Source organism: Myripristis murdjan, chromosome 20 (genome assembly GCF_902150065.1).
Source record: "Myripristis murdjan chromosome 20, fMyrMur1.1, whole genome shotgun sequence".
Lineage (NCBI taxonomy): Eukaryota > Metazoa > Chordata > Actinopteri > Holocentriformes > Holocentridae > Myripristis > Myripristis murdjan.
The window spans coordinates 1,220,659-1,246,479 of NC_043999.1; the positions used below are offsets into that span (position 1 = coordinate 1,220,659).

General features: G+C 44.6%; 2 protein-coding genes across 2 annotated transcripts in view; both read right to left on the reverse strand.

Annotated features, from left to right (window-relative positions):
* Positions 1-953: 953 nt before the first annotated feature.
* Positions 954-25,821, reverse strand: part of LOC115378725 (NACHT, LRR and PYD domains-containing protein 12-like) — a 61,990-nt gene continuing 37,122 nt past the window's right edge. Inside the window, exons 9-10 of the mRNA XM_030079184.1 lie at positions 19,252-19,747; positions 954-1,517 (exon numbers count right to left, since the gene is read on the reverse strand). Coding sequence (XP_029935044.1) covers positions 1,472-1,517; positions 19,252-19,747 — 542 coding nt within the window. The 3' untranslated portion in view covers positions 954-1,471. The remainder of the gene's footprint in view (positions 1,518-19,251; positions 19,748-25,821) is intronic.
* Positions 2,781-7,838, reverse strand: LOC115378735 (NACHT, LRR and PYD domains-containing protein 12-like; the record flags this gene model as incomplete). Its single annotated transcript, XM_030079198.1, has 6 exons — positions 2,781-3,349; positions 3,427-3,600; positions 4,159-4,329; positions 5,235-5,405; positions 5,809-6,332; positions 6,402-7,838. Coding segments are annotated over 6 exons (2,724 nt in total), but the record flags the coding sequence as incomplete, so codon positions are not given.

The following is a 25,821-nucleotide window of genomic DNA, read 5'->3' on the forward strand; positions in this document are numbered from 1 at the left end:
CTGCACTGAAGCTCCCCTCCAGAGAAATGCAGCAAGCTGAGCTCCAACACAGAGACAACATGGAGCCCAACTACATCAAAGCTACTTTTTTTTTTTTTTTTAAACATCGAACCAACTTCATTCCAAGTCACTGCTCTTAGTGATCAATAAAACTGTCAGTCAAAAAAATGTCCAGTTCAATAAAACTGAGCTCTCTCTGCTTTTACTGCTGCAAACCACAGCAACAAAAACACACAACATGCCTCACATAATGACACAAAGCAGGTGGTGTGTACATGCTAATGTGGGGGGAAGTGTGTGTGTGTGTGTGTGTGTGTGTGTGTGTGTGTGTGTGTGTGAGGTAGTGAGCTGCACAGGCGGAGGATATGGCTGGACTTTATTGGAGTATCATTATTATTTTAATTTATATGCCCTCTGCAATTTAATTTTTTTTTTTTTTTTTCCAAATTTTCATGATCAAACTGCTTCGACTTACACAAGCCAAACTCAGCCAGTGAGTTACTATAGCAATATTACAGAGATATTACAGAGATATTACAGGTGACAAAAAGGAGCAAAGGAGCCCAGTGCTGCAGAAATTCACCAGAGATTGAAGTGTGCCTCTGCTCCACTGGTGTGGATTATTTAATCCAGATGTTTTGATGTTGCATCAGTTTCCATAGAGCCAGTCTCTCCAGCCTGACCAGGCACACAGCCACCTCCCCAATCTGCCACCACAACAGGATGTCAGTGGACACCAGTGTTCCCATGAAGGGCTCACCAAGGAGTGTGTGTGTGTGTGTGTGTGTGTGTGCGTGTTACAGCGTGAGAAGGGGAGATTTGAACAAAGCAACTCGGACACGATGCTCTCTCTCTCTGTGGCTTTATTGAGGATGTATAATTTTCAGAATTATTTACAAAGGTAAAGGATTTCTTTCAATGTAACATATTACAACAACAACAACAGCATTTTGTCATTATAAACAGTTTTCTATCATAGTTGTATCTTCTTTCTTTCAGGTTTCTTTGACAGGTAAGTAAACAGGTAGATATAAGATTTTCTTTTTTTTAAGGTAAGTATTCACAAAATAAATCATTAAAGAAACATACACTGTCAAACTCCAATGTACTGCAAATAAAGTATTTCCAATCAAATATTTACAACTGCTTTTTAACCGCTTTCTTTCACAGGACATTTTTAAAGGACATTTTTAACTATAAACTATTACAAATGAATTTCCTCTTCGTCTGTGTCTGTTTTTAATCACCTTTTAAATGACTGTGTGTGTGTGTGTGTGTGTGTGTGTGTGTGTGTGTGTGTGTGTGTGTGTGTGTGTGTGTGTGTGTGTGTGTGTGTGTTTGTGTGTGTGGTCCACTGGTTTGGCCTTGCATAATATCTGTCTAGCACAATGATATTAATCCAAAGCTGCTCATATCCATCACATTATGCAACATTTTCCCAAACACTTGTTGGTGGCTTTGACAGAAGTTTTTATCTCTCAGAAACTGGCAGCAGAACGAGACGAGAACCAGGAGACCAGAACCCAAACCCAGGGTAGAGAGGCTCAGTGAAGGTGGAGCTGAAGGTGTGGAGGAGTCTCAGTCTGTCAGAAGAGACTCTGTAGAAGGACAGAGTTCCAGCAGAGCAGTCCAGATACACTGCTACTCTGTCAGATCCACGGGGGCGGACAGAGATGTCGGTGTCCTTCTTGTTGTGTTTGGCAGTGTATCTGTGATCAGAGCACCTCAGACTCCAGGTCTGATTACTGAATCCAAACGAAAAGTCAACATCACTTCTCCTGATTCCTCTGTAAGTCACTGCTATATAAACCTCTCCGCTCCACTGGACCTCCCAGTAACATCGCCCAGTCAGACCTTCTCTACACAGAACCTGAGGCTCCTGGTCAAATCTGTCTGGGTGATCGGGATACAACTGCTGCTCAGACGTCACCTCCACCTCTCTGTTGTTTTCAGACAGACAGAGTTCTCTGTCTGCTGTGTTTGGATCCAGTGTGAGATGACGGGCATCTGATGGGGAGAAGACACACAGCACACATCAGAAATCCTCATTTACTGAGACTCACTTCATCAGCTGTCAGTCAGAGCTGCAGCACATCCAGACTGCAGCTGTGTTCACAGCACAAGTACCATGTGGATTGTCTGTTTAATGTGTCTGCTTCCTGTCAGAGCCCATCAAGTCTGTTTCACACAGTGGAAATCCACGTTCACAGCTCATTTCTGCATCAGGACCACACACACACCAAAACAAAGAGGAAAAACACAGAGAGCCATGTGACTGTCAGCAGCGTCTCTACAAAGCTGACCTTCAAAAAGATGAAGGTCAGGATGCTGCTGCTCTGCTGGAGGTCCAGGTTCAACATCTGTCCTCTTCTGTGTCGTGCAATTCACTAAGAAACATACACTCTGCGTGTGTGTGTGTGTGTGTGTGTGTGTGTGTGTGTGTGTGTGTTTCCAAACTGCCTCAGTACTCACATATCCTCAGGCTGTCAGCTTTAATCCATTCTTTTTCATCCTCGAGCCTGTAGGGATTAAAACATCATCATCATCATCATCATCATCATCATCATCATCATTTAATTGCTGGGATTAATTGGACTTTGTTTCCCTCCTGAACCTGTTCAGTAACTCTCTGCTCGTCATGACATCATTTGTTCAGAGATGGGCAGGGAGCGTGGAAGTGCTGTGTGTGGATGGAAATCGGTGCTGTGCTGCAGTTTTAGGCTCAAAAATTTCCTCGTCCCTCGTCGTCTGAGAGCAGACGCAGGCGTTCTGTGCAGGTTTGTTAGTTGGTGGAGTTTCAGTCACAGAGACATCAACCCTTTTATGTGCGTCATATTTCAAGTTTCACTTTGACATGAATTCTTCATCCAGTAGACGTGTTAACGTGCACATCAGAAACCCAGTTTAAATGGGACTAAGTGAATCATGGCCGTCCATGCAGCCATCTGAAGGCAGCTGGACTGCTGTGTCATCCTGCACAACTTAGACCTTCCTACATGCACACTGGGATGTTTCCTACAGCTGGGCACATTCCAGATGCTCTGTTTAGCCTTTTAACTGGGGTCCATCTGAAACCTGGAGAAAGGTGTTATCCACTTCAAGTCACTCTACAACTGCCACTACCTGAGACCAACCAATGAAGCTCGTCCACATGGACTGACTCCACCCCTCTACTGACCTCAGAGTCTTCAGGCTGCAGTTTGGACTCTCCACCAGATCAGACAGCAGCTTCACTCCTGAATCCTGCAGGTAGTTGTAGCTCAGGTCCAGCTCTGTCAGATGGGGGTTGGACTTCAGAGCCGAGGCCAGAGAAGCACAGCCTTCATCTGTGATCCGACAGTCTGTCAGCCTGCAGAGAAAGAAGCATTTTAACAAACCACTGCTGCTGTTCAGGTAGAGCTTCACACAGGACAAGAGATTCTGTACCTCAGAGTCTTCAGTCTGCAGTTTGGACTCTCCAGTCCAGCAGACAGCAGCTTCACTCCTGAATCCTGCAGCTCGTAGTTCTCACTCAGGTCCAGCTCTGTCAGATGGGGGTTGGACTTCAGAGCCGAGGCCAGAGAAGCACAGCTGCTCTCTGACAACCTGCAGTGTCTCAGTCTGAAGAAAGAAGAAATCATGTTGCTATAAAATAATATTGGACAGAAAACAGTTTAGAAATCAAAGATGGATGAACTCATTCTGACATAAAAAAAAAAAAATAAAGCTCATAGCTCTAAAATAAATCTGAACTTGCTAGAAAACCTGCTTGAAGCTCTCATAATCTGAGAGCTGCGGAGGCTTTAAATTTAATTAGCAGACTCAACTCCAAACTCCTGAGCCCAGCACAGTGCCAGGTTCAAAGACACGATGCAACAAGGAACAAGCAGCTCTCATTAAAATACATGGCAACCTGAACGACCAAGAGGAGACTGAAGACTAAATTACTGAGCGTAGGGTTTTTCCTTTTTGAAATGTAAAATCTACATCTCAACATGTCCATGTCATCATCAATAAGCTTTTTGTTCTACTGTAAGTTATGGGCTTTACCATTAAGGTAATCACAGTGGATCAGAATAATATCAGAATTACATAGATCTCTGCAAAATTATTGCAACATTAAAATAATATTAATTTTACATTTCATGAAAACACAGAGCTAATGAAATGCAGTCTGACCTCAGAGTCTCCAGTCTGCAGTTTGGACTCTCCAGTCCAGCAGACAGCAGCTTCACTCCTAAATCCTGCAGCTGGTTCTCACTCAGGTCCAGCTCTGTCAGATGGGGGTTGGACTTCAGAGCCGAGGCCAGAGAAGCACAGTGAGTCTCTGACAACCTGCAGCCACTCAGTCTGAAGAAAGAAGAAATCATGTTGCTATAAAATAATATTGGACCCAAGGGTGTTTAGAAATCCATTTTGAAACCATGCAGGATTATATAATCTGTTGAGACCTGTTCAGGATTATTTACAGTGAACATCTACAGTATTTTTTATATAACATGACAATGGCAGCATTCACATATTCTGAACTGAAATATTCAAATGATGTGCTGAACATCATTTTCTGCACATTTCCCCATAATGCAGCGGGACATGTTTAGTATCTTTAGAAACACTGAGATCTGGACTAGAATTTCAAATAAAGTTCTGTAAGTTTGAACAAAGCTTGACTGCACAGTGTGTTTGTAATGATGAACCCAGCAGTGAGGCTGGCACAGTTCACGTCGCTGCACTGGGCAGAATCAGGCAGGAAATTTGTTCTACTGGGAAAGTGACAGTCTGGCTGGGGGTGTGGGGGTGTCTGGGTACTGGGGTGTCAGGGTGTCTGGGTGGGGTCAGAGGTCAGGTGAGTGGGCGGTCCTTCAGTCCGTCCTGGGTCACATGTCTGTTTACACCTCTAATGCGAAGTGGACCAGAGTCCCAGGCCTCCGAGCGTGGTCTGAGAGATCAGATGTCAAGACGCATTGAGGACACATTCTGTGGTGTTTACACCTGTCTCAGTCCTGTCCACCTGGGACCGGATCACGCAGAACGGATGTTGATGCCAGGAGGAAACAGGGCCTTTGACCTGGGCATAATCATGCTGATCATTCTTTTCATGTGCTGACTTTAAGAAAACCATGAGCTTTACTCTAATACCATTTCATTTCATTTCATTCATTCTATCATTCTGTCTGTCAGTGTGGAGGTTAGCTGTCACATCAAAATTCACATAATTTTCATGTCAGCACAGATCAAATAAAGTGCAGTCTGACCTCAGAGTCTTCAGTCTGCAGTTTGGACTCTCCAGTCCAGCAGACAGCAGCTTCACTCCTGAGTCCTGCAGCTTGTTCTCACTCAGGTCCAGCTCTGTCAGATGGGGGTTGGACTTCAGAGCCAAGGCCACAACTTCATAGTGAGTCTTTGAGAGTCCACAGTCAGAAAGTCTGTAATTACAGATGAAATGTGAATTGTATTGTTTTAAGTGTAAAACTTTAAAGTGCTTCATGTACAAGAAGAGCAAGTTTTAGGCTAAGTTCCTCAGTTAGGTCATTTCATATTCTAGTAAAACAAAACAAGCATCGCATGAATCTCCAGTTGTTTAAAAATCTGTCTGTTGTGATTAAAGTTTCTCCCATGAAAACAGACACTTGAAAAATTAAGTAAACTTTGTTGATATTTGACCTTAGCAGTAAAAAAAGACACTCCCCCAATGAAGAACAACCTTTATAGTACAGACAGTATGTTAATGTACAGTATGTTATCTATCTTTACTGTAACTCTGATGCTGTCAGGTGTGAATGCTGCTCATCACTGTTGTATAATGTCTGTATTCACATCAGGACTAACCGAGCCTTCCTGCAGTTCCTCACAGCTGGGATCAGTCTCTGTCGTCCCTCCAATGATGTGTTGTACGCCTTCAGGTCCAACACATCCAGAACCTCCTCTGACATCTGCAGCATGTAGGCCAGAGCTGAGCAGTAAATACCAGAGAGTTCCTTCTCTGATCTGTTCTCTGACTTCAGGAACTCTTGGATGTCCTGATGTACTGAGAGGTCGTTCATCTCCATCAAACAGTGGAAGATGTTGATGCTTCTGTCAGGAGAGACATTTAAAGTGTCCATCTTCTTCAGGTTGTTGATGACTCTCTGGATGTCTTCTGGTCTGCTCTCTGTCTGACCCAGCAGGCCTCCCAAGAGCCTCTGGTTGGACTCCAGAGAGAGGCCATGAAGGAAGCGGACAAAGAGGTCAAGGTGGCCATTTTTACTGTCCAAAGCTCTGAACATTGCTGCCTTCAGCAAGGCATCCAGGGATTGTCCACTGCATCCATATCTACCCCAGTCTTTTCCTAGGAATGTGTCCAGTATCTTAGAGTTTGCATATCTAACAGAAATACCATCATGAAAATAACTGGCATCATCATCCATCTCCAGTGTCTCCATGTCCCTGTTGGTGTAGCAGTGGAAGATGTAGACTGCAGCGAGAAACTCCTGAATGCTCAGATGAACAAAACAGTAGACTTTTCTCTGGAAGAGCACACACTCTGTTTTGAAGATCTCTGTGCACACTCCTGAGTACACCGAGGCCTCTGTGACATCAAGACCACACTTCTCCAGGTCTTCTTGGTAGAACATCAGGTTGCCTTTCTCCAGATGTTCAAACGCCAGCCTGCCCAGCTTCAGAAGAACTTCCCTGTCAGTCTCCATCAGGTCCTGCTGACTCCTGTCAAGTCTCTCATCGTACTTGTGCTTCTTGCTCTGTGTCTGAACCAGCAGGAAGTGTGAGTACATGTCAGTCAGGCTCTTGGGCAGCTCTCCTCTCTGGTCTGTAGTCAACATGTGCTCCAGAACTGTAGCAGTGATCCAGCAGAAGACTGGGATGTGGCACATGATGTGGAGGCTCCTGGACGCCTTGATGTGTGAGATGATTCTGCTGCACAGCTCCTCATCACCGGATCTCCTCCTGAAGTACTCCTCCTTCTGGAGGTCAGTGAACCCTCGCACTTCTGTTACCCTGTCCACACATGTAGGAGGGATCTGATTGGCCGCCGCAGGTCTGGAAGTTATCCAGAGGAGAGCCGAGGGAAGCAGATTCCCCTTGATGAGGTTTGTCAACAGCACGTCTACTGATGATGTCTGTGTGACATCAGACACGACCTCATTGTTCTGGAAATCCAATAAAAACCTGCTTTCATCCAGGCCGTCAAAGATGAACACGACTTTACAGACGGCGAGCTTCTCTGCTGTGACCGTCTGTAATGTTGGATGGAAAACACGGAGCAGCTGGAGAAGACTGTAGCGCTCATCTTTGATCAAGTTCAGCTCTCGGAACGAAAGCAGAACCACAAGACTGACATGTTGGTTTTCCAAGCCCTCTGCCCAGTCCAGAGTGAACTTCTGCACTGAGAAGGTTTTTCCAATGCCAGCAACGCCCTGCGTCACAACTACTCTGATGTGTGTGTCTTGGCCAGGTAAGGGTTTAAAGATGTCCTGGCACTTGATTGGAGTGTCATGGAGGGTCTCCATCTTGGATGTTGTCTCCAGCTGCCACACCTCATGTTGGGTATTAACCCCTTCCCTCCGTCCCTGTGTGATGTAGAGCTCAGTGTAGATCCTGTTGAGGGGGGTTCCACTTCCTGCTGCAGCAGTTCCTTCTGTCACAAATTCACATCTCCTCCTCAGACTGATCTTATGCTCGTCTAAAACCTCCTGCAGACCGCCGTCCACTCTGCTGGTTTGACTGGGTGTCTGCAGTCCAGGTCTTGTTCTGGATCTTTCTCCACACTGGGGACAGACAGAGTCTCCTGATGAACCAGACTGGTCCCAGTCTGAGGTGATGCACTGTCTGCAGAACCAGTGTCCACAGCTGGTGGAGACTGGATCCCTCAGGACCTCCTGACACAAAGCACAGCAGGACAGCTGCTCCTCCACAGCCTCACTGCTCCTCTTCCTCTTTCTGTGGAGGAGAAGCAAATTCTTCATGACCAATTAAAAAAAAAATCGTTGTTTTAATCAAAACAATTTTGAGACTGTAAACTAAAATTAAATCTTCTCTTGAAACTCTAAAGTACTAAAACAACATCATGATGACACAACATGTAAAATTCATTTTCTCCTCTCATGGATGAAAGTCACTGTGGCGATCATGGATGGATTCAACACTGTAGCTGTTCTGTGCTTTGTTAAATGTAGCTGTCAGTAATTAATGTTATAGTCAATGTAAACAGTATGAAGTCATATCATCATGTGTTTTACCAAAAGTTGCTAATCATTGGTTCATCAACAAGGTCCATTCTTCATTATTCCTGACTACAAACAGCAGAAATGTGTTTGTATTGTTGAGGTTGCTTTAGTGTTTTGATTGTACTGTGAGGTTTGCTTTGTTTTTCAATGTGGAGTTCATTTCATTCACTATATTTGCTTTAACTTATGAACCAGGATCGACCTCGGCGACCAAACTAAACCCATGAAACTGTCCTTTCAACAATGTTGGGATGTTGGGTGTTGTGTGTGGTGAGCAGCAACATCAGCTTCAAAGCTGAGTTATCTGGTATGGCTCCAAAAACAGATTCATAGTTCAAGTCTTTATCTTTTTTTTCTTTTTTCCACTATGAACAAGGACAACACTTATTAGAGTCTGCTCTCTGCAGTCTCTTCTGCATTAAATTATTTATTCTACGAGCTGATTTCAGGAGAAAAATACAATAAAAAAGAGTTTTTCTCTGTTGCTGCCTCAGTAGCCGAGGCACTGTTACCTCCCAGACAAACTCTGGACAGACAGCGAGCTGGAAAATAAATGAACCTTTGGATTAATATTTTTTTGTAAACAACAGTAAAACAAAAAGCAATATTTTTTTCTGTGGGCCATTAAAATGGAAAAGTAAAAATCACATTATGGTTATTGTGACGTTTTGATCACACTGGATGCAGCAGCTGTATTAGGCTACTCAGCATGAAAACTTCTCTTTCTCTTTGCAGCCTGTTGTCTTGATATCCTCACAGCTGTCTTTGCTTCATGAAAATAATCTCATGTCATCATATTCCATCAGTCTGACAGTATAACAGAGCTCTTACTTTGTGGCTGAAGGTCCAGGTTCAGCACTGAACTCTGGAGGTATTCCTATAGACCGGTCACTCTTCATAGACAGACAGCTGGAGGCTGGAGGCTCTGCTCTCTGCCTGTGCTGCTGACCTCTGCAAACACAAATGTTTTATTCATGTTATTAGTGACAGACAGACAACAACATGTGAAGCTGCACATTGTGACATTATGGCCATCTGAACTTTTGATAATGACAGCAGTTGTGTTCATTAGCAGACCTACATGTTGTGTGCATGTTATTTACAGCTGCAAAGCTCCGACTCAAAGCTTTTTTAAAATATTGGCACGAGGGAGACGAGCTACAAAAGCAACATGACAGACCAAAAACAAATGCAGGAGTTTTATTGACTTTTTCTCCCTTTTTGGTTGTACATCTTCTGCACGGAGCTACAATCTGAGACTTGAGCTCAGTGTAAACCGGTTGGTTGGCATTTCAGTCCTGCACTCTGAACCAACAGTCCTGGGTAATTATGGACTTCAGCTGTGATTGGCAGAAGTGTAAAGGGGTAACACGCTCATTTGTGACCCGTGTAGACGCCAGGATTCAGTCCATCTGTTAAACAATTAAAGGAAACGTACAGAGCCTTCAGAGAGTATTCAGACCCGCTTTTTTTTTTTTTTTAACTTTTGTTATGTTGCAGCCTGATGCTACAATCACTTAAATTAATTTTTTCTCTCATTAATCTGCACTCAGTGCCCCATAATGACAAAGTGAAAACAGAATTTTAGTAAATCACAGTAAAGTTTTTTCCTTGCTACAAGTGTAGGTTTATATGTTGTAAAGAAATAAATTTATTACTATATCTTCAGTTTTAAAACAGCTAGTCATGCACATTTCGCACTCTGCACTTTAATAATGTGTTTTGTACTTGGCTCATATTTGTGCTGATCAGCTCTGTCTTCCTGATCTAGTTGCTGTGTCTCTTATCGTAATCTCATCGTGGCCGTGTGTTATTTGGTCCGACATATCCTGGTCTGTGTCAAAGTTCACCTGGGACTCAGGCAGGAGCTTCTTCCTGGATCTGATTAGACTGAGCTGCAGATCTCAGGAGCTTTGCTTCACTTTGATCACTTCAATTCAGTCGAGGGTATAAGGGACTGTTTCATTTCAATATGAAGGCCATAGTGATGGGGGCTGTTAACAGTGCTGTGTAGGTCATCATGAAGATTTCCCCATTTAATCAAATTGCATGAGGCAGACTTAGAGTTTGACAGTGTAACAGAGCTCTTACTTTGTGTGTGAAGGTCCAGGATCAGGACTGAAGCCTGGAGGACTTTCTTTAGACCAGTCGCTCCTCATAGACAGACAGCTGGAGGCCGGAGGCTCTGCTCTCCCCTCCTCTTCCTCCACACACACACTCATCTTCTGTACTGCAGGCACACACACACACACACACACACACACACACACACACACACTCAATCAGCTGGATCTGTGAGAAACTGTTGAGCTCATTCTGACTCTTATTCCCTCGACAGGTGACTCACACTTTTACAGTTACAGAATAATAATAACAATAATAATAATAATAATAATGTTGGAAAAACACTCACCCTGTTGTCACCGTCCTCCTGCTGTGCTCTGTCGTCTCAAAATGGAGTCTGCAGCTGCATTCCCACCTGAACTTTGACCTCACCTGTGTCACACCCACAGGGAAACAGGCTTTTCAGTGTAAATGCCTGCCACTGTACATTGTATTGTCACTCATTTTCCAAACTGCTTGTCCTAATCAGAGCCCGTCCCCGCGCTCACTGGGCAGAAGGCGAGGAAACAGCCCGGACAGACAAACATCACGGATCCTCAGAGAGAGGATCGAACAGAGGCGCCCGGACGCCGTCTAAAAAAGCAAAACCCAGAATGAGCCCACTGGTCGTTTGTTCAGCAGCTTATTACAGCCTGCAGCTCCACTTCAAAGCCAGCAGAGCTCCAGTGGTCCTGTGAGGAATGACACTGAGCTGAAGTGTGAGGGCAGCAGCAAAGTCCATGTGAGACGGCTGCTGGGGGGACGCACGGCTCAGTCAGCCCGTCTGTCAGTCAGCTGACCTGGGTTCAAGTCCACGCCACAGCAGGGTTAGCTGATGGTTCACAGTCCTATTGGAAATGATTTTATCAATGGGTGTAAATGATCCTTTTCAAATATGAATGTGGCAAAAACTAAAGAAAAGTGCACTGATTTTACAAGGAAGCGCACTACCACCCCCCCTGTTGTGTTGGCCAGTGGAGCAGCTGAACTGAGTACAAAGAGCTCGGCACTGGGACTGACAGCCGTCTGTGCTTTGAGCCCCAGGCTGATGCTGTGTGCAACAAAGCTCAGCAGCACATGCTCTGTCTTCAGCAGCTTGGCTATTTGAATGTCGACACGTTTTTATGAAAATGTGTTCTTCCTGTTTTATTGAGTCTGTTCTCACCTTTTCTTTTATCTGCTGGCAGATAAACTTCCTGTTCAAGAGGAAAATCCTTTACAGGTGTTGTTAAGGTTTGCAGCAGAACTGAAGCTCCGCCCCTGTGTGACATGAATGAGCTGAACAGAGTCAGGTCTCTTAAGAAGGCCCAGTCACTTGTGGAGGAGCCGAGCCTCTTGCCTTGTGGGGAGAGTTTGTGCTGCTGCCATCAGGGCGCAGATCTCTTCTGCCACCAACACAACAAACACACTGAGAAGCTCCTTTCTTCCTGCTGCTGTCAGCACCCTGAAGGCATCCTGGAGACAGTCTGTGTTTCTGACTGTGGGATGTGTTCTGATGGGATGTTTGGATTATTTATTGTTCTTCTGTTTTGTTTTGTTTTTTCTCTCTGCTGCTGGCTGTGAAACAAATTGCCCTTTGGGGATAATAAAAGTGGCATTCTGGCATTCTCATCTATCAGCTGTGTCAATTAAATATGAAAAACTGGTTTAAATCTATATTTGTACAGTTTTAACTTGTGTACTTTTATTTTGACAGTTCCCCTCCCCACTGTGTGTGTGTGTGTGTGTGTGTGTGTGTGTGTGTGTGTGTGTGTGTGTGAGCACACAGATTCTCCAGTTTGTTGATGATGTTGTTCTGTGTCCAGTTGGTTTTGTTGGTTCTGATCATTATTTTCCTCTCTGATATTCATGTCTGGAAAACGCTTGTTGCTGCTGTTTCTGACACGACTGCGCCTGCTCTCCAGCATGAAATCCCCACTCCCACTTCATTCATGTCTTCCAGCATTTCACCACGGGGGTTACACCTGAAGTGCAGCGTGTTTTTTTTTTTTTTATTAGCCATGAGGTCAAAGTCCAGCAACACACCTTGTTTCTGCTGCAGTTGAGTTTACTGGGACAAACACAGTTCACACAGCCTGCACTTTATTAACATTTAGTACACACACAACTTTATTTTAGATTCTAGTGCAGATCCTGAACGTGAGCTGCTGAATTCCTGGGAAACGTGTCTAAAATGATGCAGGAGACATGTAGATGTGTTCTATGTGATGTGGCTCTGCAGCCATGAAGCAGCAGCATGTTGGTTGTGAATCTTTCCCTCAGTGTCAGAGTGATGGAGACACGAGCTGCCGTCAGCTCCCTGAGGAGACCCGAGGGGGAACTTCAGTGCTCAAGCTCCTCTTGGATTTGTTCTGCTCAGCCTCTCCCACTCGTTCTGGCTTTCCTCCTTTTGTGTCCGTCCTGCTGGTGAAGAGCCCAAACCCACTTTCACACTCCCACTGTTCCCACTGTTCCCACTGTTCCCACTGTTCCCACTGTTTCCACTGTTTCCACTGTTCCCACTGTCCCCACTGTTCCCACTGTCCCCACTGTTCCCACTGTCCCCACTGTTCCCACTATTCCCACTGTTCCCACTGTCCCCACTGTTCCCACTGTCCCCACTGTCCCCACTGTTCCCACTGTTCCCACTGTTCCCATTGTCCCCACTGTTCCCACTGTTCCCACTGTTCCCACTGTTCCCACTGTTCCCACTGTTCCCACAGGGTGTGAGTGCTGATCTCCAGGCTGCCCCGCCTCCACAAGGGAGCTGTCAGGTTAGAAAGCAGCTGACTCGTCATTCATGAAGCTCATGTCCCTCACAGCAACTCCTCCTACAACACACACACACACACACACACACACACAGGACAAAAAGGAGACATACTGCAGGGCAAACACAAGGATGTCCTCAGTCAGAAAAATGGAGTTTGAAAAGCCGAAGTGTGCACGAGTGAAAGTGGCGGTTTTGCAGATGAACTCCTGACGTCACCAGCATGAAGACTTCCTCACGCCTTCAGCTGTCATTTTGCAGAAGCCAGTCATCTCCACATCCACTGAAGATTTTTACCATTCACACTTTTACTTTGAAGGATCTGCAGAACAGTGGATGGTGGCTCCCGTTGTGTTATTCAAATGAGCTTCTGTCACCCCCTGCTGGTTGTTTGATGTAATTACATGTTTATACGTTGTGCAGAGATGAAGCTGCGTCATCACTGATCCTGTTCAGTTGTGTTTTACTCTCCTGCAGAGCTCTGGCTGTGTTCCCCGAGCCTCTGAACATCAATCGCACCATGAAGAAAATGATCCCACTGTGTCTTTTCCAAGCCAAACATCCCATGGCAGTGTTGTGCAAACTGCAGACAGGCCTGTTACCAGCAGAGGGACTGACAGTCTCTGTCTCGCTTTAGAGAAACTGACCTCCGCTGCCAAAGGAAGAGGACATGTCCTCAAAGAAACTGGGGCTCATTTTCTAGATTTCATGGAGAGAAATCCTTTAAAATCCAGGTCCATATCAGCACAGCTCCCGTGTGCTCATAGGACTGTTTGGTTTGGTTTGGAAATTGTTGCTTTCTGTAAGACTGTGAAGTGTGTGTGTGTGTGTGTGTGTGTGTGTGTGTGTGTGTGTGTGTGCGTGTGCGTGTGGTGATGGTGGTGGGGGGTTATTACATGCTGTACTTTTTTGTCCTGTTTTTTATTGATGGAAATGTAAATGGCAATAAATATATTGGTGATTTTTTTGTTACCATCGATGTCAGGAAATATAATAACTTATGGTTTCCTCTGACATTTTCAAAATAAAAGTTTCAGCCTTGTTCAAGCACTTTCATTACTTAACCAGCAGATGGCAGTAGTTTGTTACGCTGTGCTTTATCAGTGCACCCACCAGCTTCCATGCACATTCATGTGATGTGCTTTAATGTGCACTGAGTGACTTGAAGCCTCTCAGACAGTGTGAGTGATGAGCTGTGGTGCACAGACCCGGGCGACAGGCTGAGGGCTTCTCAGAGAGCTGCAGGTGACGACACCTCAGCAAGAAAAGGTGACACACTCCCAAGTTAATTACCACCATGAGTTTCAGTTTAGCCACATTTGTGTCATTTGTATTTGTGTTTGTATCTGAGTAAAGTCGTGTCACACAGACAGTAACTGGACTGAGAAAAATTACAAGAAAATGACCAGAAAATTAACAAGGAAAAAAAATTTAACTCTCAGTAGAAAAAAAAAAAAAAAGATTTGTAATTTTTCTAATTAATTAAAGTGACTTGTGGAGGAAATTTAAAGATTTTTATGTATTTATTTATTTTGTACTTTTGTGGAAATTTCACTGGTAGTTGTCTTGCTATTTAATTTAATTTTTTTCGTAAATTTGCGGTAATTTCATTCAATGTGGAAATTTAAAATTTCATCAAATATGATCGATTGAATTCTGGTGTTCTGCGCTGTCTCGTGGACTTCTTATTTGGACACTGTTAGGTTCAGATCATGTGATTTTGTATGAATATGAACAATAAAAGCAACACAAATTGATGTATGCCATCACTTTGGAGGAAAATATACACTCGTTGGGGGAAAAATGATTACCATAACAATTAAAATGTGAAACGTTTAATTAATTGGGTAGTTTATGACAGTTAACAATGAATCTGGTGATGATCGTGACGATGGTGGTCAAATCCCTGGACGATCTCTGTTGTCCTCAGACAGACGGAGTTCTCTGTCTGCTGTGTTTGGATCCAGTGTGAGATGACGGGCATCTGATGGGGAGAAGACACACAGCACACATCAGAAATCCTCATTTACTGAGACTCACTTCATCAGCTGTCAGTCAGAGCTGCAGCACATCCAGCATGAAGGCCGGTGGAAGATCTTCCAGCCAGACGCTGCTGACGGCCCACAGCCTCAACCTGCCACAACAAAACATTTTCAGTATTTCGCAGACCTGTCCCGTTGCATTGGTTGCTCTGCTAGCTCAATCATGTTGGAACTAGAATATCCGCTGGATTTTTTTTTTTTTCATGGACTGATAGTTGTACTTCTGCAGACTTCTCAGTCATTTTTAATCTCACAGTTGCCGTGACAACGACTCAGCAGCACAGCTGATCTTTATGTACAACCAACTTATATGAACAGTTATATTTAAATACAGGCTACTGCTTTCCAGTGTCGGACACAACAAACATCTGTCTTTTCATAAACTCACCGGCAGATGTTTTATTTCTGCTGGGGGTGTGTCACTCCAATTTAACGTCAACCCCGATTAATGTGGCTAAGCAGCAAAAGTAAGGACAGTAAGCAGTCACATTAAGGCTGAACAGAGTTATAGAATCAACTTTTCAGGCTGTTAGCAATTCACCTCTGAAATAAAGACGACAGTTTTCACAGATGTGTTGATTTATTAAATGTTCATTTCAATGTACAGATGCAAACAAACTGACAAATTAATTAAATCAATGGCCCAGGAAACTCATAAAGACTAAACAAATTAATAACGATTAATAGGCTGATTAATAACTGATAACATTAATGCATTAATAACAAGAACAAAGTTACAGCCGCACATCTCCGTGGAAAATCTTACAGGTACTGTCCGTGGTGCTGAATCTGCCTCAGCAGGTACTGTCCGTGGTGCTGAATCTGCCTCAGCGGGAACTGTCCGTGGTGCTGAATCCGCATCAGCGGGTACTGTCCGTGGTGCTGAATCAGCTGAGGCATTTCATTCTCTTTATTATAGAAATTAAAGCTCCATAAAATTCACGGAGGATCTTGTTCAGCTCTTCTTTCCTTACAGGTGAGAAATCAGCTGTTTGTCTGGTGTATGTCAGGTAGTGTGTGTGTGTGTGTGTGTGTGTGTGTGTGTGTGTGTGTGTGTGTGTGTGTGTGTGTGTGTGTGAGGTAGCGCTGCACAGGGGGAGGATATGGCTGGAGTATTATTAACATTATTATTTCAATTTATATGTGTATGTAATTTAAAAAAAAAAAGAAAAGAAAGAAATTTCACATTTTCATTGTGTAAATGATCAAACTGCTTCGACCTACACAAGCCAAATTCAGTCACTGAGTTACTATAGCAATATTACAGAGATATTACAGAGATATTAAAGAAATATTACAGAGATATAACAGAGATATTACAGAAATATTACAGGTGACAAAAACGAGCCAAGGAGCCCAGTGCTGCAGAAATTCACCAGAGATTGAAGTGTGCCTCTGCTCCACTGGTGTGGATTATTTAATCCAGATGTTTTGATGTTGCATCAGTTTACATAGAGCCAGTCTCTCCAGCCTGCCTGACCAGGCACACAGCCACCTCCCCAATCTTCCACCACAACAGGATGTCAGTGGACACCAGTGTTCCCATGAAGGGCTCACCAACAAGTGTGTGTGTGTGTGTGTGTGTGTGTGTGTGTGTGTGTGTGTGTGTATGTGTGTGTGTGTGTGTGTGTGTGTGTGTGTGTGTGTGTGTGTGTGTGTGTGTGTGTGTGTGTGTGTGTTACAGCCTGAAAAGGGAAGATTTCAACAAAGCACAATGTATAATTTTCAGAATGGCAAAGGATTTCTTTAAATGTAACATATTACAACAAAAACATGCTTTTAGTCATTATGAACAGTTTTCCATCTTAGCTGTATTTTTCTTCTGTCAGGTTTCTTTTACAGGTAAGTAAACAGGTAGATACAGCACTCATGGATGTGGCTGTGGCAGAAACAGATCCTCTTTTTGCAGAACTGAAGCACAATGATATTTCAGTCAGGACAGTTTACATATTGATATTAACAATTTCTTGACCTGTGGCTCATGAAGGGGTTCATTTCAAAATGAAACTTGAGACCAGATAGAACCAGTAAACCTAAACATGTAGTGAATATGCGGTTGTCTTGGGCGGTGGACGGTGTGTTTGTCACTGTGTTTGGTGGCGGCCCTTTAAGTGTTTAAACTTTGCTGAAACATTGACAACAGCAGACTTTTTTGAACAGAAATAGAAAGGCGATTTCTAAGTGCATGCCTCAGTATCCACAAATTTCGAAATGTGTGGCAAAAAGAAGAATTCACTTCGAGGTGCTGGAGGTAACGCGGAAATCATGATGGAGTTCAGAGCACTGAATGAAAAAATGGACCACTATCAACACTCCATGAAATGGGAACTGAATAACAAGTTGGACTGCTTTAAAACATCCGTGGAGAAGCTTATAAATAAGCAGAAAGAAGAACTGGAAGCTGAAATTGAAAGCTGAACCAAGGAGATACAAGATAACATTGACCTCAAGGTGGGGCAACTGACAGCGCGTATGGATAAACTGGAGTCTGTGATTAAAGGCTCCAAAACAACAGCTGGGACCAGATTTGACCCTGATGTGTCTATTGTTATATCAGGGCTCAGGGCCGAGGAAGATGAGGATGTGTCGGAGAAGGTTTGCGTCCTTTTGGCTGAGGGAGCCCAGTCCCAGCCGATGCCAGAGTTTGTGGCGGTTGAGAGAACAAAGGCAAGGGGAAACAGTCCCGTTTTGATAAAAGTGGAGTTACTAACAGTCCAGAAACAGAAACTAAGACGTGATGAAAGGTACAAAAATGTTTATATCTGATCTGCCAAGTCACATACGGATCGGCTAATTGAACTTAACTTCAGGACGCTCTTACGGGACCCACTGGAACGTGAATGGCTGGACTGACACAAACTGTGGCTTAAGATCTTTATTATTGCAGTCCCTTGAACCTATTGACTTTATTTGCCTAAATGAGACTCATCTGAAAAATTATGATATTATTACTTTGAAGGGCTACACTTGGTTTGGTCAAAATAGGAATATGCATATTAAAGCCCCCAAAGCCTGGGGTGGGAAAAGGGTGGGAAGCCCAAGCCCAAGCTTAGATCATATGTTCAGATGAAGGATTGTTTTGTTCCTGAACTCTGTGTCACTTGTTTTCGAACTAGAGGCCAGAGGTCACTGTGTGCCCAACTGAGAAGTGGTACCCTGCCCCTGGCCACTGAAGCAGGGCGGTTCACAGCTATTCCTGAAGAGAATAGGATTTGTAATGTCTGTGATTTAAAAGATGTTGAAAATGAATTTCATTTTATATTTTATTGCACCCTGTATGATGACTTGAAGGTCCCTTGAGGCCTTGAGGCCATGCAAAACCAAAAACCTGAGCTACTCTGGGTAGATGATGGCCAGAAACTGAAATGGCTCTTTAATGCTGAAGTATTTAAAACTGCTAACTTTATTTCTAAGGCCTGGAATAGAAGGCAGCATATTTTGTTTAATTAATGCATAACCTGAGGGGTATATTTTGGAAGTGCCTGGATTTGGATTTGACTTTGTATTCCTGATTTATTCTAATATTTTGTTGTTGCTGTTTTTGGTATTGTTGTTGTATGTATGTGTGTCTGAGCATGGTTTGTAATGTGTACAACAGTGTTTTGTAAGTCCATATGGGCTGGGCTTCTGAAATTGAAGCATCACACTTAAATAAAAGAAAATCAATCAATCAATATAACATTTTCTTCTTTTCCAGGTAAGTATTCACAAAATAATACACTAAAGAAACATACACCGTCAAACTCTAATGTACTGCAAATAAAGTATTTTCAATCAAATATTTAAAACCCCTTTTGAACCACTTTCTGTCACAGGACATTTTTTAAGGACATGTTTAACTATAAACTATTACAAATGAATTTCCTCTTCATCTGTGTCTGTTTATTATCACCTTTTCAATGACTTCTTAAATACTTATAATGAACTTCAGCATTAACAACCAGCTTCCTGATAAAAATCAATCTATCAATCAATCTATCAATCTATCTCTATCAATCTCTAAGCTTTCTACCAGCTTTCTATCACACACACACGTGTGTGTGATACAAAGCTGGTCATATCCATCACAGTATGCAGCATTTTCCCAACACTTGTTGGTGGCTTTGCCAAAAGTTTTTATCTTTCAGAAACCGGCAGCAGAACCACACGAGAACCACGAAACCCAAACCCAAACCCAGGGTAGAGAGGCTCAGTGAAGGTGGAGCTGAAGGTGTGGAGGAGTCTCAGTCTGTCAGAAGAGACTCTGTAGAAGGACAGAGTCCTAGCAGAGCAGTCCAGATACACTGCTACTCTGTTAGATCCACGGGGACGGACAGAGATGCTGGTGGACTCACTGTTGTGTCTGGCAGTGTAGCTGTTATCAGAACACCACAGACTCCACGACTGTTTGTTGGCTCCAAGTTGAGAGTCATCTCCACTTCTTGTGATTCCTCTGTAAGTCACTGCTATATAAACCACTCCGCTCCACTGGACCTCCCAGTAACATCGCCCAGTCAGACCTTCTCTACACATAACCTGAGGCCACCGGTCAAATCTGTCTGGGTGATCAGGATACGACTGCTGCTTAGACATCCTCTCCACCTCTCTGTTGTCCTCAGACAGACGGAGGAATCTGTTCACTGTGTTTGGATCCTGTGTGAGATGACGGGCATCTGATGGGGAGAAGACACACAGCACACATCAGAAATCCTCATTTACTGAGACTCACTTCATCAGCTGTCAGTCAGAGCTGCAGCACATCCAGACTGCAGCTGTGTTCACAGCACAAGTACCATGTGGATTGTCTGTTTAATGTGTCTGCTTCCTGTCAGAGCCCATCAAGTCTGTTTCACACAGTGGAAATCCACGTTCACAGCTCATTTCTGCATCAGGACCACACACACACCAAAACAAAGTGGAAAAACACAGAGAGCCATGTGACTGTCAGCAGCGTCTCTACAAAGCTGACGTTCAAAAAGATGAAGGTCAGGATGCTGCTGCTCTGCTGGAGGTCCAGGTTCAACATCTGTCCTCTTCTGTGTCGTGCATTTCACTCAGAAACATACACTCTGTGTGTGTGTGTGTGTGTGTGTGTGTGTGTGTGTGTGTGTTCATATTGCCTCAGTACTCACATTTTCTCAGGCTGTCAGCTTTAATCCAGTGTTTTTCATCCTCCAGCCTGTAGGAATTAAAACATCATCATCATCATCATCATCATCATCATCATCATCATCATCATCATCATCACCATCATCATTTAATTGCTGGGATTAATTGGACTTTGTTTCCCTCCTGAACCTGTTCAGTAATTCTCTGCTCGTCATGACATCATTTGTTCAGAGATGGGCAGGGAGCATGGAAGTGCTGTGTGTGGATGGAAATCGGTGCTGTGCTGCAGTTTTGGTGTCAAAAATTCCCTCGTCCCTCGTCGTCTGAGAGCAGACGCAGGCGTTCTGTGCAGGTTTGTTAGTTGGTGGAGTTTCAGTCACAGAGACATCAACCCTTTTATGTGCATCATATTTGAAGTTTCACTTTGACATGAATTCTTCATCCAGTAGACGTGTTAACGTGCACATCAGAAACCCAGTTTAAATGGGACTGAGTGAATCATGGTCGTCCATGCAGCCATCTGAAGGCAGCTGGACTGCTGTGTCATCCTGCACAACTTAGACCTTCCTACATGCACACTGGGATATTTCCTACAGCTGGGCACATTCCAGATGCTCTGTTTAGCCTTTTAACTGGGGTCCATCTGAAACCTGGAGAAAGGTGTTATCCACTTCAGGTCACTCTAGAACTGCCACTACCTGAGACCAACCAATGAAGCTCGTCCACATAGACTGACTCCACCCCTCTACTCACCTCAGAGTCTTCAGCCTGCAGTTTGGACTCTCCACCAGATCAGACAGCAGCTTCACTCCTGGATCCTGCAGCTTGTTCTCACTCAGGTCCAGCTCTGTCAGATGGGGGTTGGACTTCAGAGCCGAGGCCAGAGAAGCACAGCCTTCATCTGTGACCTGACATTCTGTCAGCCTGCAGAGAAAGAAGCATTTTTAACAAGCACTGCTGCTATTCAAGTAGAGCTTCACACAGGAAAAGAGATTCTCTACCTCAGAGTCTCCAGTCTGCAATTTAGACTCTCCAGTCCAGCAGAGAGCAGCTTCACTCCTGAATCCTGAAGGTTGTTGTGACTCAGGTCCAGCTCTGTCAGATGGGGGTTGGACTTCAGAGCCCAGGCCAGAGAAGCACAGCTGCTCTCTGACAACCTGCAGAACCTCAATCTGAAGAAAGAAGAAATCATGTTGCTAAAAAGCAGCACATTTTTGGTCGTGGCCATGAAGCCTCCGCCTACTTTTCCATGATCCTTACTGCTGCAGACTCTAATATCTTGTCCCTCAAATTGATATGGGAAACAGATTTATATGGATCTTTCACTGAAGCAGAATGGTGGAAAATTCTTAGAAATGGGAAAAAAATGTCAAAGGAACAACAAGGTTGATTCAATTTAAAATTATAATTCGAGTCTACTGGACACCATCGACACTCCACAAAGTAGGCTTAACCAATAGCTCAGGGTGCTGGAGGTGTTGGGATGAAGATGGTACTTCAGTACAGTTTTGGTCTGCAGTAGGGGAGCGCCGGGGTGGATGATGTGTGGGACGATTGATGTGTTCACGATCTCTCAAGAACTGTTTGACCTGCAGTCACGTGATTACACATCCCCGTGCATATGAGCGTGAACGAGCTTCATACAAAATTTGAGTGGGATTGACGTAGTTTTCGAGAAGCTAGCAAGGAAATCCTTTTTTCAGCCATGTAAGTTAATTATTTTCAATTCTCCATATTTTGAATAAGAAATTGTGTTCATCCTGCTTCACTTCAGCTGTGCACTGGGCCATGTACTGATTGATGTCAAGTGGTAACCTGGATAGGCCGTCAGCATCTGCATTCCTCTTGCCTGGTCGATATCTGATTGTGAAATTGAAGTCAGCCAGTTCACCCACCCAACGGTGGCCTGTTGCATTTAGCTTTGCTGTTGTCAGGACATATGTTAGAGGGTTACTGTCGGTGTAGACAACAAAATGTGGGGCATAATAAAGAAAGTCACGAAAGCGTTCACAGATCGACCACTTTAAGGCAGTTTTCCAGAATGCATATGATAATTTTTTTCAGGGGGTGTTAGTGTCCGAGAACCATATGCAATCACCTTCATCTTGCCCGCTTGCTTCTGGTATAGCACAGCCCCCAGGCCCTCTTGTGAGGCATCACAGTGAAGTATGAACAGCTCTGCAAAATCAGGATAGCCTAAGGCAGGTGGCTGTGTTTGACAGTTAGTCAGCTCATTTAAAACATCTTGGTGGCTCTGAGTCCAACTGATAGGTGTGTTGAGTGATGGTCGGCCCCTCTGTTTTGTACTAACCCTGTTTCCCTTTGATTTAGACATGGGGGGTGGGGTTCTGTCTGGAGACAGGGTCAGCAGCTGGTACAGTGGTTTTGCCACCTGGGAAAAGTTTGGAATGTAGGCCCTGTAGTAGGAGAGGAAACCAAGGACTCGTCTCAACTCCCCCACTGTGGATGGTGGTGGGTCTCTGAGGGCTAGGACAGGGGCTACTTCGGCAGGGTCCATGGTGTACCCTTCTGCTGATATCATCCGCCCAAGGAAACAAACCCTTCGCTTGAAGACTTCACATTTCTGTGGACTGAGTTTGACACCATGCTTTTGATTCCTTTGCAGGACAGCTCGGATGTGGTCCACGTGACTGTCAAATGAAGGAGAGTGGACTAGGTTGTCGTCTAAAGGTCGCCGTCTGACAGGCAATGTCACGAAGGCCCTTCAAACAGTCCTCCATACTCCTTTGAAACTCTGCTGGGGCTGAGCTGAGGCCAAAGGGTATGCAGTTCCACTGATACAAGAGCCAGGGTGTTATAAAGGCTGTAAGGGGGCAACTTTCAGGATCCAGGAGCCCCTGGTGATATGCCTTACCCTGATCGAGAATGGAGAACCAGCAGCTACCATGCAGAGAGTCCAGCATATCTTGGATCCTGGGAATTGGGTGCCTGTCTGGTACAGATTTTCTGTTGAGCTCTCTGTAATCGCAGCACAGCCTCAGTTCCCGATTTTTTCCAAGCGCAGACGACTGGGGAGGAATAGGGTGATCTTGACTCTGAAATCCACCCCCGGTTCAGGAGATCTTGGAGATAATCTTTCACCTCTTGGTGCAGAGGTTTTGGCACCGACATGTAGGTCTTGCGAACCGGTGTAGTGTCATTCAGTGTGATATGCATGTTTAAGGTGGGAATGCATCCAACATCCCTGTCATCATAAGCAAAAGCATGGCATTCTTCTCGTAACAGCTGTCTCACCGTCTGCTGCTGGTTTTCTCTGAGATGATCTAGTTTAACAGGCGGATCCCACTAAGGTGGTTTATGGCTGTGCTGTAGGTGGCTGGTTACCTCATTTAGGTGGATGAGAGGCTGAGAGGTGTTTTGTCCCGCTGCTCCTGGTGTCTCATCGGAGGATTCCACTGTGATGGAATACACTGCTTTTATTTCTTCCAGGTGACCCAGAATAGTGCGAGGGATTAATGTGATGTCAAGCCTGCTGTTGTTAACAATTGAGATGTACACTGATCTTCCTTCACTGACCGTGACCAGTCCCTCTTGGATGACCAGACCCTCAGGTAGCTGTGATAGCTCATTGGGAACAAACAACAGGCTTTGTCCTGCAAACTGGGCTCCCACATGTGCACGAACGTACGTGGTGGTTATCTGTTCAGCAGTCAGACGTATCCCCCTTCTGCCTGTTAGTACTGTCCCCACAGTTTGGCTTGAATCTTGTGTCTGTAGTAACTTTAACATTGATTTGGCTGTCTTCACTGACACTGAGAAAATGTTACTTATTTTCTGGATGTTTTGTGTTTTTGGCTGCCTCTTACCCCACTTACTCACTACTTCTTCAACCACATTGAATCCAATAATGGGTTGTTCTGCAACATTGAGATCACTGGATACTAACATGGGGACTCGGAGTGCCTTTTCTGGGTGGGTGTCACAGTCCAAATAAAACTCTGTTTCTATCCATCCATCGTATGGGATTTCACTCCCATTTGCAGCTAATGCTACCAGTAGCTCAGTCAACAGCTCAGTGAGTGGCGTGACAGTGCTGTGTGGGAGGTGCTGTTTCCGCCAGTCATTGTTGATGAGACTTGCCTGAGCTCCAGTGTCCCATAGAGCCTCAACTGGTACCTTGTCTAAGTGGCACTGGACTGTGCATCTTCTCCCAGTGAGACCAATGAGTTTGGTTTGATGTTGTGAGGGGACATAGCCAGTAGATAAGTCACTTTGGGGGTTGCTGCTGTCTGTTTGTGGGGTGTGAGGGAGAGTGTCTGCAGGGTTACTTGGTGGCATCTGTGCAGGTGAGGAAGTGTTTCGTGAGGACGCAGAGTTTACATGGGACCTAGGGAGTGGGTGGGCTACTGTGGGTCCCAGCCCAGCAGCCCCCTCCCGTTACCCTGAGTGAATCTGCTCTTCCTGCAGCCACGAGAAAGATGGCCATCCTGCCCACAGCGATAGCACTGTCTACATGTGTCACCAACCTGAGCCTCTCTGCATGCCTGACACCCTCTAGCCCAATGTGCAGCTGGTGACGGTCGGTTGTCTGTGCTTGGCTTGGACTTTGTTGCTTCTAATGTCTCATTGAACATTTTCTTAACTTCAAGAATATCAGCTTTGAGGGCCTCAATAAGCTTAGCAGTCTCTGAATCTGATCCCTTACTCTGTCCATGTTTCTTCTTTGCAGAGACTGTTCCACCCCCTTCTGTGTGAGTTTCATCATTTATGTTCATTCCACTGTTCAAAGGCAACTGACTGTGGTTAGGCTGCAGCTCTGTGTGTATCTCGTTTACCCTAGGTGGCTTGGCTGTGATCAGCACTTCATCAGTAACTCTGGGATTGCCAAGGTGAAGTTTTAACTGAAACTTCATGGCCTCACTATACAGTCCAGTCTCTAATGAGCGCAGGAACTTTACGCTGGATTAAGTCTTGGCTGAGCTGCTCTCCTTCGTTGTCACCCCCCGATTTCCAGAGCAGTTTCTCTCTGAGCTCTATGGCTCTGAACAAAAAGTCCTGAGCAGATTCTTTGGGGTCTTGGGATATGTTCATGAGTCTATGGAGCAGGTCAGATGAACCTGGGCCCCCAGAGCTTCAATTTTCTCCTCTAACACACAAAGGGCCTCTGCTTGAGCCCTCTGCAACTGTGTATACTCTTCTTTCAGCTTCTCTATTTCACTAGGCTCAGCTGGTTGTCTTTCTGTTTTGTCCCCTGTATGTTCTTGTAATGACTGGATAAATAACTGGAGATCATGAATGCACTGCTCAAACACCTGAGATTCCTCACTCTTCTTTATCTCATCCAAAGTGCTCTCTGCTAGCAGAATCAGGACCCAATGGGATTGCCCTTTAAATCCCTCCCCTGTCGCTTCACTGCACTTAAGATAGTGACACACCTTGATAAGTTCTGATATTTCAAGTGTCCAGAACACTGCACTGATCTCATCCCTTAGTTGTTCCATCTTTGTCATGTGTTAGTCTCAATTCGTCTTGGTTCATCTTTTTTGAAAGGGGACGTCTCTGTTGTACACAAAGTCCCTCCTGGCTGGCTCGCCAGATTATGTTACACACTGAATGAGAGATTCATGACATCCAGGTGCCAGATGATTTTATTCTTCTGCAATCAACAACATAAAAC